This window comes from Callorhinus ursinus, unplaced genomic scaffold (assembly GCF_003265705.2).
Source record: "Callorhinus ursinus isolate GAN/ISIS: 27379988/994484 unplaced genomic scaffold, GSC_fseal_2.0 scaffold75, whole genome shotgun sequence".
Lineage (NCBI taxonomy): Eukaryota > Metazoa > Chordata > Mammalia > Carnivora > Otariidae > Callorhinus > Callorhinus ursinus.
In genome coordinates, this window is record NW_027397137.1 from 1,945,526 (window position 1) to 1,960,839 (window position 15,314).

At 40.6% G+C, this 15,314-nt stretch overlaps 1 protein-coding gene across 1 annotated transcript in view; it reads right to left on the reverse strand.

Moving 5' to 3' along the window:
• Window positions 1-15,314, reverse strand: part of DSCAM (DS cell adhesion molecule) — an 822,687-nt gene that overhangs the window by 318,248 nt on the left and 489,125 nt on the right. The window contains exons 4-6 of the mRNA XM_073887019.1: window positions 13,779-13,925; window positions 5,206-5,484; window positions 1,429-1,704 (exon numbers count right to left, since the gene is read on the reverse strand). Coding sequence (XP_073743120.1) covers window positions 1,429-1,704; window positions 5,206-5,484; window positions 13,779-13,925 — 702 coding nt within the window. The remainder of the gene's footprint in view (window positions 1-1,428; window positions 1,705-5,205; window positions 5,485-13,778; window positions 13,926-15,314) is intronic.

Sequence of the window (15,314 nt, forward strand, 5' to 3'; positions counted from 1 at the left end):
ATGAAAGCAGACATTATTTTCCCAGTGAGACCTGAGTGTCTTTGAAATGCTTCTTGCTGTCACTCTCTGATAACCTGAAATCTTTCGGCATCATTATGGATTATCAATATGCTCTTTAGGTTTTCTTAGTCACACGAGATAGTTGCCAGGGTAACTAGGCCTAGACAGGTATTCTTTCCTTCTTCTACAAAGAATCTAAAAATAGTGATGTGTAAGGACTACAATGCATCAGCAGCAGCAAATCGGCTCTGTACAAATTGATTACTTTCTGCACTTAATTATTATGGGGATCTCAGTGTCAGGCATTTAATATGGGTTCCATGCCTTCAGCTAATTTCACCTCCACTTTAAGAAACTGTCTGCAAGAAAATGCTTGAATCAAAATAAGAATCTCATTGCTAAGTCTGCTTCTTCCTAAAAATCAGCTAAGGTTAAAAAAAATAGAAATATCCTCGAAGAAGATCAAGACATATTTAAAGTTATTTTCATATATAAATATGTTTCTCTCTTTATATGAAAGTCATGTAATTATTTTAATCAATTTATATCAAATGAATGTTAAATTATACATAAAGACATAATTTCCAACAAGACACACACATATACAGGTAAAAGCCATTCAATTATCTGGTAATAAACGTATGTCTCACTTGAATGTTACCTTGATAGCTTCTGTTCCCTGGCTGATTGATAAGCCTTCAGATGTAAGCAGGCCATTAAGAAAAGAGAAAAGGCATACCTAGGACCTATTATAACAACCTGAGGTCATTCCTCACAAATTGCATTCACCTAAATTTGTGAATATCTGGACTCAACCAGGGACAACTGTACACACAGATGCCACTTTTTTTCCTTTCCACCAAGGACTATATTGAAATTTTGCCCCACATTTTGTCTGTCAAATTGTATTTCTCAGCTGGGGTCTATTCCCCTTACCCCCCCACCCCCACCCCAGGACATTTGGCAACGTCTGGAGGTATTTTTGGTTGTCACAACTCAGAGAGGGGGTGCTGCTAGTGGGCAGAGGCCGGAGATGCTGCCAAAAGCCCCAGAGCACATAAAATGGCCCTTCAAACAAATTATCACTGAGCAACTCCAGTCTATGGTAATGAACTGTCAACCAAACTTGAAGTTGTAAGTTTCTGCGGTCTGTATCTTGACAAGTAACTAAACATATGAATGGACAACATTCCCCTTACTTAACTTAATGTGAAGTTACTTTTGTTACTTCTACCACTTACAACTTTACCAGCACTGGTTCTTTCATTAGCCCCATCTCTCCTGAAGAATTAGGGCAGAATTGTTAGCTAGTCAGACAGAGAGAAATCTTAGCCCCGGGAATTATCAGCATTGCTTCAGTGTTCTTCTCTCTGAGTGCTCTGGGTTTGGGTTCTGGTGTGGCTGAACCCTGTAACGAGGCCCACTGACCTTCAAGGACCACCTGCACAAAGTCTTGAGCGGACAGCTTATCCTTGCGCACAAAGCACTGGTACGCGCCCCCGTCACTTTTGACCATGTGATCCATTATAAGGTTTTCATGGTTGATCCCTGTGATCCTCACATTTTTTCCAGGGTTGAGGATTTCACCGTTTCGGTACCAGGAGAGTTCCTGGTCCTCACTGCCTGTCACACTGCAGGACAAGGAAACCTGGCTACCCACGCTGCTTTTAACTTTCCTGGGGCTGATGGTAGCTTTCAGTGGCTCTGGAAATTTTGGTAAGAGAAAGAAAAAGAAGGTAAAAAAAATCACATATGCAGACATCATTTCAACAACATGCTGAGCTTTTGACAAGGCGCATGCATCACGGTAAGCATACTCTACAGATCTCATGTTCGCACACCATTTTGTTCAGGAGCAGCCTCTTCGTTGTTTGCCTTTCCGTCTCTATGTAGCAAATAGACTGGCAATGGGTCAGATTGCTTTCTCAATGAGTAAGCGTGAGGATTAACCCACTGACAATAAGAAATGCCATGTTCTGGTTACTGCTAAGGACAGAGGTATTTGAATATTTAAATCCTATTGCCTTGTCCCAAGGTAACAACACGGATGGGTTTCTCTGGGACATACTCACACACTCATACACCCGCTTATCACCCCCCTCCTATGTGGTTTAACCAGGGCCCATCACACACAGCTGTAAGAAAACAGGTGGATATTAGAATTTGTGGACACAAACAGAGTTTTTCTTTAAAGTGAGGCTAACTGGTGTGGACAGTGATGGAACTCTCCTATTTGACATTCCACATTTTCATTCAACAAACCAAATTTGATGTAACAAGTTCATTTATTGAGCATCTACTATAAGCCAAAAGTGGGGTTAAACGTATAGGTAAGACAAAGATGAACAACTTTTGCGGTGTAACTGCCATGTGCCAAACAATTACTAAATGTCTTTTGTACATTGTTTAAGTCAGTCTCCCCACAGTCCTGCATGTTTTGTCATATCATCGCATCCATTTTACAGAAGAGGAAGTGGTTGTTCAGAGAGCTTAATTAACTTCACCAAATCCACTCAACAGGTAAATGGCAAAAACCTTTTTTTTTTTTTTTTTGCCCTAATTATTCCTGACATCTTGTGTTACCACACCAAGGCGTCTCTGGTTCCAAGGAGTTCAGTCTTTTGGTGAATGAGACAAATATAAGAGTAGATATAGTAGCCAAGCAGTGATATAGGTCCATCAGAGACATCTACTACGTGGAAGGGGATCAAGAAAGTCCTTCGATATCAAGGATGGATAGACCTGAGTCCAGCTGGAATGAAGGGGCATTTTGTGAATTAGGGCATGCCTCACAGCTGTGTCACAAGAAGACTGTGTCTGCTCAGTGTGGCTGCGACACAGCATCTCTGTAGGAAATTATGGGAGAAAAATGACAAAGGCAACCCGGAACAAGTAGGCAAAGGGCCTCAAAATTTTGGAATTAAATCAGTGGGGACCAAAGGAAGCATTCAAGAATTTTTAGCAAGTGACGATATGGTCAAACACATTTTTAGGAAAATTGACTGATCATATTGTGTTAGACAAATTAGAGTGGGGAACTTGGTCAGTAAGGGGGCATTGCAAATGTCTAGCTGAGGTACAATTAAGATTCAGTCTGGGACAGGATGGGGTTGGGGAGCGTGGCTGAGAAACACTGAGTTACAGTCTCTAGGACCTCGCAGGACTTGGATGCAGGAAGGAAAGCTTTATGGAGAATCCAAGATTTAAAGCCTGCATTTGGGGGGCTCAAGAGGGTAAGACATTTCGAATAAAAAGAGCCATTGACAAGGTAGAGATGGCGGAGTGTTTGGTTTGCAATACTGTTGTTTTGAAGTGCCAGCAAAACATCTGATCTAAAATTGGAAGACATACTCATCTAATACTCAAGAAGGAATCCAAGGCTAAGCATGCAGATCCAGGCTTGCTCTCAGAAGGGAGGAATCTGGAGCCATACGAATAAAGAGAGCACCAGGAGGGAAGAGATGGAAGAGAAGAGGGTTTTGGATTTGGAACCCAAGATAATGCTTTCTGTTTAGAGAGGAAAGACAAAAATGAAATCAGAGGGAGATAGGAAACATTCAAGAGGCATTTGAGGACTTGTCCCCATGTGGCAAAGAGCAGAGTAGTGAAAACAAGCACAGTCAGAACTAAGACTTTTCCACAAATAACTTTTAAAATGTAGACAGTGATACAGAGAAAACAATAAATTAAACCCTGAGAGCTGAGCATGAGATGCTTGGGGATGGGGATGTCTCTGGGGAGGCCACGGCACTGGGCTTTGAAAAATGGGAAGTTTGAGACCTTTAAGTCTTTGAAAACCCCCTTCCATGTGGAGGGAGCAACATGACCTGTGTTCAGGATAGGAATGGGTTTGTACAGAGAATAGGAAGAAGTTAGATTTAATAGGAGTATCTTTTCTTTGAAGCAAAACTATGGGCAGTAGGACCAGACAGGCTTACTTGGGATGATTTTGATACTATCCTAAAATATAAACTTACTCAGCAGGAAATGGGGAGCCATGAAAGGTATTTTAACACAGAGGAGATTTTGAGCTTCCAGGGATACTTCTTACTTGCAGTCCAGCACTGCATCATTGCATCTAGAAGTTTCTTCAACTACAGAAATAGAGCTGTACAGACCTTATCTTCCATTTCTCCCTAATCCCAGCATAAGCATGTTTGTGTGATTTTCAAAAGACCCACCCTGGGCAGCTGTTTCCAGGCAGTCCCTGGAATGTCTACTCTAACAAATTCTGTTGGGCTAGAACAGTCCACAGTCAGGGTGACATTGAAAAGACAGTTCCATAAACAGGCATGGGGTTGGGAGAAAGTGGGATAAGAGAATGCCTCCCCTTTCAATGTCGACTCTTGTGATTTAGCTTTAGTTCAGCCAATTAGTTCATCAAATTAAAAAACTACACATCTTATTTATGTAACATATAATAATACTACATACAATGAAAAGAACATTCCATTTGCATCTAAGAGCCACCTCTTTTGACCAAAGCTCTGCCTGTCAATTGTGGTCATGTGCTCCTGGGTAACTCACTTTGATTTGGTTTCTGCTTGAGTAAAACTGAGGGTGTCTGACTAGATTAAAGTGCTCCCCACTGCGGTCACACTCCCTCCTTCCTCTGAGGCTGGCTTCAGCATCCTTCTCAACACATCCCTCATGACAGTCACTACAAATCTATTGGAGATGAAACATAGCCACCATATTTGAACTAAATGATATGTAATAATGAGTCCAAGTCCATATTTTGATCATTTAGAGACCTATAGTTCTTCTGATAATAGCCCCATTCAGGTACATCAAATAGCCTCTGAAAGTCGGCTAAGGACACCCACTGTGATCTGACTACGATCACTTGTGCTGACATCACAAGACCGCCCCTCTTCCTCTGTCAATGTTCAGACAGGGTGGCCATTATTAATTCAACAGCTAGGTAATGTGATCTCAGATACATATCCCGTTGGCCTAATGGAAATCTCGGAGGTTCAGACAGACCTGAATTCGAATCCTAAGTCCCAACCTCCCCAGCTGTGTAATCTTGAGCAATCTGTCTGAGCATTCATTTCCTCATCTGCAAAATGGGGTAATACTGGTCTCAGCAGGACTGTTGTGAGGATGAATGGAAGGCTATATTGAGAGCCCGGAAGTCATCTTGTAACAAGAGCCCCATCAGTGGCAGTCAGCATCACCATTCCAAGCTACCATCCAACTTACGTTTCACGTACAGGCGGCCTATCACCTTAGCAGTGCCGTATCTGTTGGAAACTTCACACACATAGCTGCCTGAGTCTGAAGGACGAGTGTTCTCAATGAGCAGCCCTGTCACGGTCTTCTGGAACCTTCCAGAAAGTTCCAGGGGCATGTTGTCCTTCAGCCAGCGATAATCTGGCTCAGGATGCCCAAGCGCTTTGCAAGGCAACTCCACACGCTGCCCTGCCATGGCTTTGCGATGATCAAACCCATCCAGTATGGATGGGGCTGAGTTCGCTGGGTCTGAGAAAGAAAGAAAAACTCTTAGACGTAGTGAATGAGTTGAAGTGGTCATTTAGAATCATAGGACCTTGTGTATAAGTTAAATTCTATACATCATGCTAACTATTGACAACAGATCTTTAAGATTTTATTAAAGAACAGGAAAGCCCTATTCATTGAAATTTATTCTGCTCAGAATTTTCCAAAGGCTGAAGCAGAAAAGGTTCTGCCTTTCATTTCCCACTAAATAACTAAGAACTCCAGAATCAGCATGCCTCTACAGGAGCTGCTGGCCCAGGCCAAGGACTGGGTTGTCTTGTGACCAGAGAACGTCAGACTTCCCCCTTTCAAAAGAACAACAGCAGCATAGATAGTTGTTTGACATTAGTAAAATTTATTTCACACACAAAAAAGAATTTTATAGATAGTTACTGAATTTGAAAGTGTTTTATTTATTCATTTCAAAATATTGTTGAGCCTCACGTCCAGGGCCAGCATACAGTCAGGAATTGGAAACATGGCAGCGAACAAGGCAGGAAGAGATGAGACCCTCATGGAGCTTACATCCAATTGCATGAGTGGGGCTGGTGGGCAATGTGCAAGCACATGAATACATAAAGATGGTGTGGCTTGTAGTAGGTGCAGCGAAGAAACAGAAAAGCCTGACATAACAGAGTGAGTGAAAGTGGATGTGTCAGGAGTGTGGTGAGGGGGACTTAGGGATGGTCCTCATGGATGTCCTTCATGATCACTGAGGACAGATGAAGGAACGAAGACGATCAAGGTGTGGCAAAAACGAAATGGTTATTACTTATGACAAACCCTATTTTTACACACAACAGTATATAATTACAACACAACAGTATATAATTCACCTGTTCTCCCAAATGTTTGGCTGGTATTATGTTCTCGAGCTTGATGAAGAAAAGGACCAAATGCTCTCAAGAACTGGGTCAGTGGAAACCATGCAGCTCAATGACCAAGCTTGCTTTGAGGAATCGATGTTCTCAGGGAATATTATGAAGAATGCAAAAACAGAGGTCCCCTTTTGGATGCTCAGCATGAAAGTCAGGGACCTTTCCTTACCCTCTCTTTTACTCTTCCTGTTCAGAACTTGCCCTAGACCACACACATGAATGGTTAACACTAGTCTCCACACGGATATACAGAACAGATAGAGCCCCTGGCTCCTGAACTCTTCTTATCTTTGCCTTGGTTAGAAAAGCACCATGGCTGTGGTGATCTGCCTACAGTAAACTCAAAAGCAAAGGACTGGAAATCCTCTATCCTATCAAAGAACCCCCCTGGAATAGCCTCTTAAAGTGCTGTGATTCCACAGTCAGCCACCGGGGGCAGTCAGGAGACCCAAGTGAATGTGTCAAACCCATTGAGCAGAAGCTGCTTCTGCCTGAGCTTTCCTTTGTTACCCTCAGAGATAAAATCCATGACGTACCGCGGCTCTTCTCACCTCCCTGGTGCTTTATGAGAACAATGTGAACGTTCTCATGGGATATGATGAAGGAACCCAATAATCTCCTTTCCAGGACTCTTCTGCAGTTCCATCGTCCATTATAACTGAAGAATTCGTTGCCCATAATTATTCTCACTCACATGTCTAGGTGTGGGGCTCCAGAGGGATTACAGACCTAAGAAGCCCACAGTAGCAGGTGCAGAGCCCTTGCCAGCAGAGGCCTTATTGCTTCAATCTCCTCCTGAAGGAAGTTAGACGGACTTTGGAAAGTATTGAAGAGCAAGTGACTTTCTTATGCACTCCATAGTTACCAAATCTATTGCTTGGCTTAGAGTGGGAAGTAGCATTGGCGCTGGAGAAGGTGACACAAAGAAGGTGTCACTCCTTTGGTGGGCACAGTTAATTTTTTTTTTTTTGTACAACAAGTCCACAACCCAGGAAACAAAAGGTGCCCACTTCTAACGCTAGTCACACAGAAAGCAATACCTGATGAATGCACTTAAAATTTTTGTTCTGTAACTAATTGTTGATGGAAATTTCTGAAATATACTTAAGATGGTGCTGTGTTAATCCGACTTTTTTTTGAAGATTTTATTTATTTACTTGACCGAGAGAGACACAGCGAGAGAGGGAACACAAGCAGGGGGAGTGGCAGAGGGAGAAGCAGGCTTGCCGCGGAGCAGGGAGCCCGATGCAGGGCTTGATCCCAAGACCCTGGGACCATGACCTGAGCTGAAAGCAGACGTTTAATGATTGAGCCACCCAGGTGTCCCTAAATCTGACTTTTTTTAAAAGAAGGAATGGAACAGTTGGATATCCATATCAAAAAGAAGAATTTAGAAACCTTACCTCACACCACCTACAAAAATTAACTTAAAATGGATTGTAGATCTAAATGTATGAGTTAAAACCATAAAACTTTTAGATGAAAAGTAGGAAAAAATCTTTATGACCTTGGGTCTGGCAGAGTTCTAAGACATGACACCAAAAACCCAAGTGGCAAAAATCAATATATTACACTTCATGACAGTGAAAATATTTTACACTTTCCAAGATACCTTTAAGGAAAAAATAAGGAGGAACCTACTGGGAGAATATATTTGCAAATTATATTTCTGATAAAGGACTTCTCTCCAAAAAATATAAAGAACCCTGACATCTCTGTGATAAGAAAAAAAAAAATCAAAAAATGGACAAAAGCGGGGATGCTTGGGTGGCTCAGCCGGTTAAGTGTTTGCCTTCGGCTCAGGTCATGATCCCAGGGTCCTGGGATCGAGTCCCACATCGGGCTCCCTGCTCAGCAGGGAGCCTGCTTCTCCCTCTCCCACTCCCCCTGCTTGTGTTCCCTCTCTCGCTGTGTCTCTGTCAAATAAATAAATAAAATCTTTAAAAAAATAGACAAAAGATCTGAATAGATATATCACCAGAGAAGATATTCAAATGACTGATAAGCACATGGAAAGATGCTCAGTGTCATTAGCCACTAGGGAAATGCAAATTAAAACTACAATGAGATACCACTTCACACCCCCTAGGAAGGTTATAATTAAAAACATGAACAAGAACAGGTGCTCATGAAGAAGTGGAGAAGAAACTGGCGCCCCATATACTGTTGATAAGAGAGTAATATAGTGCAGCCTCTTTGGAAAACAGTTTGGCAGTTTCTCAAAACGCTCAAGTTCACTTTACCACAGCACCCCAAATTTCCACTCCTAGGTATCTATCCCAGACAAATGAAACCGTGTTCACTCAAAGACATGACCGCAGATGTTCCTGGCAGGATTTTTCATAATAGCCAATAAGTGGAAACAACCCAAATGTCCGTCCATTAGTGAAGGGATAAATGAGATGTGTATATACATACAATGGAATATTATTCAGCAATCAAAAAGAGTGAACTACTGATAACATCTCACAACATGGATGAACCACAAAAGATTATGTTACATGAAAGAAGCTTGATACAAAGCCACATGTTGTGAGATACAACTTACAGGAAATATACAGAAAGTGCCCATGGGTAGAAACAGGTAGTTAATTAGTGGTTGCCTGGGGGCTGGAGATGGGAATTAGAACTGACTTCAAATGGGCCACAGGGCGTTTTCTAGGTGGTGGAAATGTTCTAAAATTGGATGACATTGATGGTTGCACTGCTCTCTATATTTACTAAAATCACTGACTTGGATACTTAACATGGGTGAAGTTTATGGATGGTAAATTAAATCTCAATAAAACTACTTTACATAAAAGGACTGGCACATTCCTTTTCTATTTTAAGTATACAATTTAAGCAATGCTTGAGACAGGCTCTCCGGGGGATATTTGGTCATGTACAAAATTAGTACAACCAAACAGCAGTATTTAATTTTCACCCCCTCAACTTCAATCCGTTTGCCTACATTTAAAAATAAGTTTTTATCATAGAAAACTTGCAAACTCACACAAGAGTAGAACAAATAATACAATGCATCTCATATATTTATCACCCAGACACGAGAGGCATCAAAATTATTTTTATCATCTATCTGTTTATTTCTTCATAGGTTTTGCCTTTGGTGCTATTGTATTGAGGCAAATCCATATAAGAACCTATGTCATCTTATCACTATATCATTAGTATGTTTCTGTAATAAAAATAAAAGTTTTCTTATAAAACCTCAATGTCAGTAACCTACACGAGTCATAATAATCTCTTGGTACCATCTAGTATCCATTCCATATTCACTTTTCCCTGATGAGCTAAAAACACATCATTATTACTATTATTATTATTTGCAATCAGGCTAATTAAGCAGCCTTGTTCTCCAGTTCACAGTTATGTCTCTCAATTCTCTTTTAATCCCAAACAGGCTCTTCCTTCTTTTCTCTCTCATGTGTCCGACTTGCTGAAGCAGCCAGGTGAATTGTTTTGTAGGAAACCCCACGGTCTGAATTTCTTTCTTGATGATGTCGTTGAACGTGTTCCTCTGGCCATGTTTCTCATAAACTGGAACTTAGTTCTCATGAGCTGATTAATCAATTTCAACCTCTCTCCTTTCTCTCTACACGCATACAACACGAAGCTTTCCTGCACTCAGTGACACTGAATTGATCAGCAAGTTCAGGTGATAAAGTTTGTCTGAATTAGTTATTTCATTAAAGGTTGAAATGATTTTCTAATTGTCATAGCTCCTTCACATTCAGTAGATGTAATTATTCTGCAAATAAGAACTTTCCTTCCTAAACTAGGATTATTTGGTTATTTTGAAATACAACAGTCATAGGAAAGATAAAGAGAATCGTGGTTCTCTTTAATCTGCCAAGTATCAAAATCAAGAGTTCGTCCCCTAGTTTCTTCTATGTAGACCAATGAGATTCTTACTATTGCTTTGGTTGTTATTAAGTAGACATGTGTGCATGTATCAAAGTATATACCAATGTAAGAACATAAGTATATATATATATATATATATATATATATATATGTATGTGTGTGTATTCATAACAAACTCCAAAGTTCTTAAAATGTTACATGGTTATCAATCAAATGCAATCATTATTTTTGAAATTCAACTCATCACACTTTCAGCCAGTAAGAGTACCTTCAGAAGTTGTCCCCTGTATCATTTTGACAAGATCCCATTAATGTTTCAGGCCCATTTATACATTTCCTGTCCCAGACACTATAATCCACCATTCTTCCAAGGAATCGTGGTCCCTTTTAGGGGGAGTACTTAAAGGACACTGGGATCTAGCTGTTAGAGGTGCTTGTTGCTGTCTGTTGCCCATCACTTCCAGGCCTTTTCAAGGTAAGGACCTTGGGGACACATTCATAAAAATATAGCAAGTGTGTACTGATAGTTTCTATTGGACATTTCAAGGATTTTATATTTTTATCTTTTACACTGAAAATCTTGGTTCCAAATAAAAGTAACATAAACATAAGTAACCCTGCCCCTTGCTCCATTCTACATTATAGTGTTTTATGGGATGGGATTCCTTCAAGGCCTCCCATGCCACCTGAGCCTCCTTTGCCACCCTTAGTAATGCCGAGTCACTCTGAGCCACGCTGGCTCAACTTGACTCCAAACGCCAGTGGTTTTATTGGGGTGAGTCCTTGTTCTTCTGAAAGGAGTACTTATTTGCTGGACACTTGTGAGATCTCCGAGGAGCCGGGCCACCACTGAGCGATGTCGTCATCACTGACTGCTCTCACGGCAGTTGGCACCCATCTTGCACTCCGAACTCAGGTAGGTCTATCCGAGGATGGTGAACACTCCTAGACCCATTTCCCCAGGGTCCACTCAAGGGCTGATCCTCTGCTTTGGAGAGGAGTATCTGTTGACTATTTTGCAGTTGTGTGACCATGTGGAGTCCCAGCGGGTTGCGCCCCTTTGGCGCCCACTCCTTCCATGACATGGCGGCCATTCCTGCATGCCCCCACTGCTGTCAACACTCCATCCACACCAACCCACGATCCGGTGCCACCGAGTGTTCCTGGAAGGCCTTGTCCCTGTGATTTTTCTTTCGCCATCATATTTGGTCTGTTTTTGTTTCAAGAGGAGTTTAAGAGCATTAAAAACCTTGTCACTAGCATGCCCCCACAGGACCCAAACCCCATGTGTGCATTTTTAAATGCATTTAAATCTAAAGTAAAATTAACTTTTCTTTTTCCTTCAAAGCTTAGATTTCTAGAATAGTCATCTGCACTCAGTGCTGATGTTCTAATTTTCTAGCAGTAACAATTTCCTCCCTCAACTACGTTATTAACATTTCTGTGACAAAAAGTCTTCACAGTTATGTGCTACATACAGAGACTCTCTCAAGAGTCTTTCCATGACACTTGACTCTGTTGACCCCACAGATATACCTCTAACCCCAAATGCTCAATATCTTAGTGTGAGATTGTGCCCTGAGGCTCCTCACTTCCCATCACAAATGCCCACTGGGTGACCTCATGGACCCCACTCACTTCCACAGTGACCAAGTGCTCATGGGTCCTGCTGTCAATGTTTAAAACATTCGTAAGACATTCTATTAAAAAAAATAATAACAACAAAAAACCTTGGAATTAAGGAAAGCAAATTTGTCTCTCCAACCCTAAGAGTTAAATTTGAAAATCAGTACTTAATAAGTTAGAATAGAGAGAAACAAGTCCACATTTCAGGTTCTCTCTCTCTCTCTCTCTCTCTCTCTCTCTTTTTTCCCCAGTTTTCTCCTTCTTTTCAGATTTCCTATTCAGGTTTCTTTTTCAAGAAAGATTGGTTCTCAGGGATGCCTGGGTGGCTCAGTCTGCTAAGCATGTGCCTTCAGCTCAGATTATGATCCCAGGATCCTGGGATCGAGTCCCACATCAGGCTCCTCTCTCTGCAGGGAGCCTGCTTCTCCCTCTCCCTTTGCTGCTCCCCCTGCTTGTGAACTCTCTCTCTTCTCTTTCTCTCTGACAAATAAATAAATAAAATCTTAGAAAAAGAAGATGAGCTTTCAGAATACCATCACCTAATTAATTTTGGGGGATGGAGAAATGCTTTTTGCTTCTTTTGCTAAAATCCAATTTAATCTTGTACCCAGATCCACCCCCCAATCCTTCCCCTTTCTTGTCCCAATACTGTTATGACATTCCTCTTGATTGCACACAAGACCTTTTCTAGGATATTCTGAGCAAGTAGAACACTGTGCTGCCATTAAAGCCACCATAGACAAAGATCACAGATGTCATTCATTTTCTCATTTGCTTTTCTCTAGTCTTTTTTTTTAATGGAATATAATGTTACTATACTGATTGTTCCTGCCCTTAACAGAAGCAACAACGCAGAGCTATAAAGCAAGAAATAAAGTAACACTTGGCATGAAAAAGAAGAGGTAAGTAAAAAGTATTTTTGTGTACAGAGAAGAAATCACTTGATTCTGACTTGTGTTTGCAAAGCCCCTGGAAACACAGGTGGACTCTGGCTATTTTAAGAATGTGAATGTGGACGAGGAACCCAGCAAAAGCACAGTAAGTAGGTGTTCGGGCAGCAATGTTTTAAATTACACCAACGGTCAACAGCTTTCCATCCCTTCTTCCTCACAAAGCATCACTACAAATAAGATGAAGATATTCAGGTCACGAAGCAGTTTTACCTTCTAAAGATGCAAGCAAGGGCAAAGGTCAGATATTTTGCACCAGATTTCTAGGACCAAGATGGACATCTCACATTCTAATTGGCTCCACGAAGAGCTAGCACATCGCCGTGTGAGCGGATCGCTTACTTGTTTGACAGACGGGCCAGTAACAAGGCAGTGGTGAAGATTATGCAAAAGGTCGATATTTTCTCAAAGTATAAATGCTATAAAGGAAGGCACAAAACTGGTGTATTTCCAGCAGGGTGGAATTAGCAGCCTTCAGGTTTTGTTCGCTTGAGAATCATCCTGGACGGAGGTGGGAGGGAGTGACTATCCTTTTAGATATGGGTTCTTTCCCCAATATTGTTAGACATAATATGGGGAACAAGAGGTGTGTTTCCTGTGCCCCTGCTCTTCTCCCTCAGAGCTATGTGTCACGGAGAGCCTCATGTGCTGGTGGACAGGACACAAATACACAGGGCAAGGAGGCGTTCTCCTCAAAACAGAAGCCATATTGGGTCATAGGAATGTGGAATTTTACAAAGCCTGAAATGACTTCCCTCGGAATATCTATATGTATAGTGTATAGTATTAGGGTTGGTTTAAAAAAAAAAAAAAACCTTTAGTTGCTAATATATTTTGGGGGAAAGAAAAGAAGTCTTTATTTGAGTCATGAATTCTACAAGTTTGGTTGACTTCGCTCAGGACACTAACAAAGGAGTAACAGAAACGGTAACCACAAGTCTCGATGGGTTTTTACCTGATACAAAAAGTCTAGCGCTGTTACTCTGCCTGGTCTCCCCAGTGTATCTGTGCCGCGTGATACAGCGGTAATTATACAATCCATCTTCATTCTGTACATCTTTAATATACAAGGCTCCCGTGGATGTGATGAGAAATCTAGATCCTGCAGTAGAAGAAAATGATTGCCCAATTAAAATAGAACAAAAGCAACTCAAATCACATAAACAAAGACATTGAATATTTTTTTCCCACCTGAAGGAAGCTTGAGCAAAGGCTAATGCTAGGAGTGTGTCAGTTACTTTAAGGGTCCAAGCTATTTTAATTTTCCAATTACCCTAAATTAGGAGTTTTGAGTAAGTATGCTACACAATAAATATATACTTAGAAAGTCTAATCTCATGAATTAAGTTTTAAGGTCATGTATTTTTCTTTAGAGCAGCAGAATTGGCATATAATTGATGTGCAGCTAATTTAGCAGATTTTCTTTGATGACAACTTCTCTCTTAGAATCTGACAAATCAAGGGAATATTAACTTTCTTTGGTGAATTTCTACCTCACATGAGCATGAACTTTTGCCTCAGCTTGAAGTGTTTCCATGAAAATCACAAATGTTAGGCTGGAAAGGAATAAAATATCCACAAATTTCCCAGGAAGGACTATCTTACCTCCTCATAATAACAACCAACACTTAACGCTCAATTCTAAGACTAAGATCAATTCCCCCTGCCGTCGGGGTTCTGGAGGACTCTGCAGTTTCTTAGTCAGTACTCCAACAGTCATCAATCATCACTTTCCCTCCTGAGATGCATACCTTTACTGGTCTACCTGTATAGAACTGTCCACATTCAGAGATCAAATGCCAGGGCTCTCTAAGAAGAATAAAGGTAATTTTTCCTTTGAAAATGTAAATATCTGAAGACAATTTTTACTGTTCAGTTATAATTTGATGATAAACCAAATGAAGGCAAAGGTGTGAACCCCGAAGTGAACTGTGACACCCACATGGTGAGTGACTCAGGACAACACTCTCGTAACATTGTTAAGACTCTCTTACAGAAGATTTCTCTGCCTGATACAATTCTAGTGGGGGATAATGTGATTCTGTGTCTTTCAGAAAGGACTAAAATACCAATAATTTACCTTCTTGTATTGTTTGTTGCTCTTAAGTTCATTTGAAACTTCCTTTCGTTTATTTGAATCAGAATTTCCAGGCATCTTGACTTTGATAATTTTAGGTCTCAAATATTTAAGTTATGAACACAATTCCTACAGCCCTTGGTTATTTTTTTATAAAGACTACACTTTGCTCATAGACCAGTTGTTCACATAAAATAAAAATGGCTTATGATTTCTAATGCAAGTAAGAGCAATTCAAAAGGGCACGGATAAGAAAAAAAAATTAAAAAAAAACAGATACCAATCTAGAATAAGCTTTTTAAAATAATGCAAATTAACCAAAAAAAAAGTACAAAAATCTTTAAGTAAAAAATTCACTTTTTAAACTATTTTAGTTACTTATTTTAAAATATATTACAAATGTGCTAAATATTA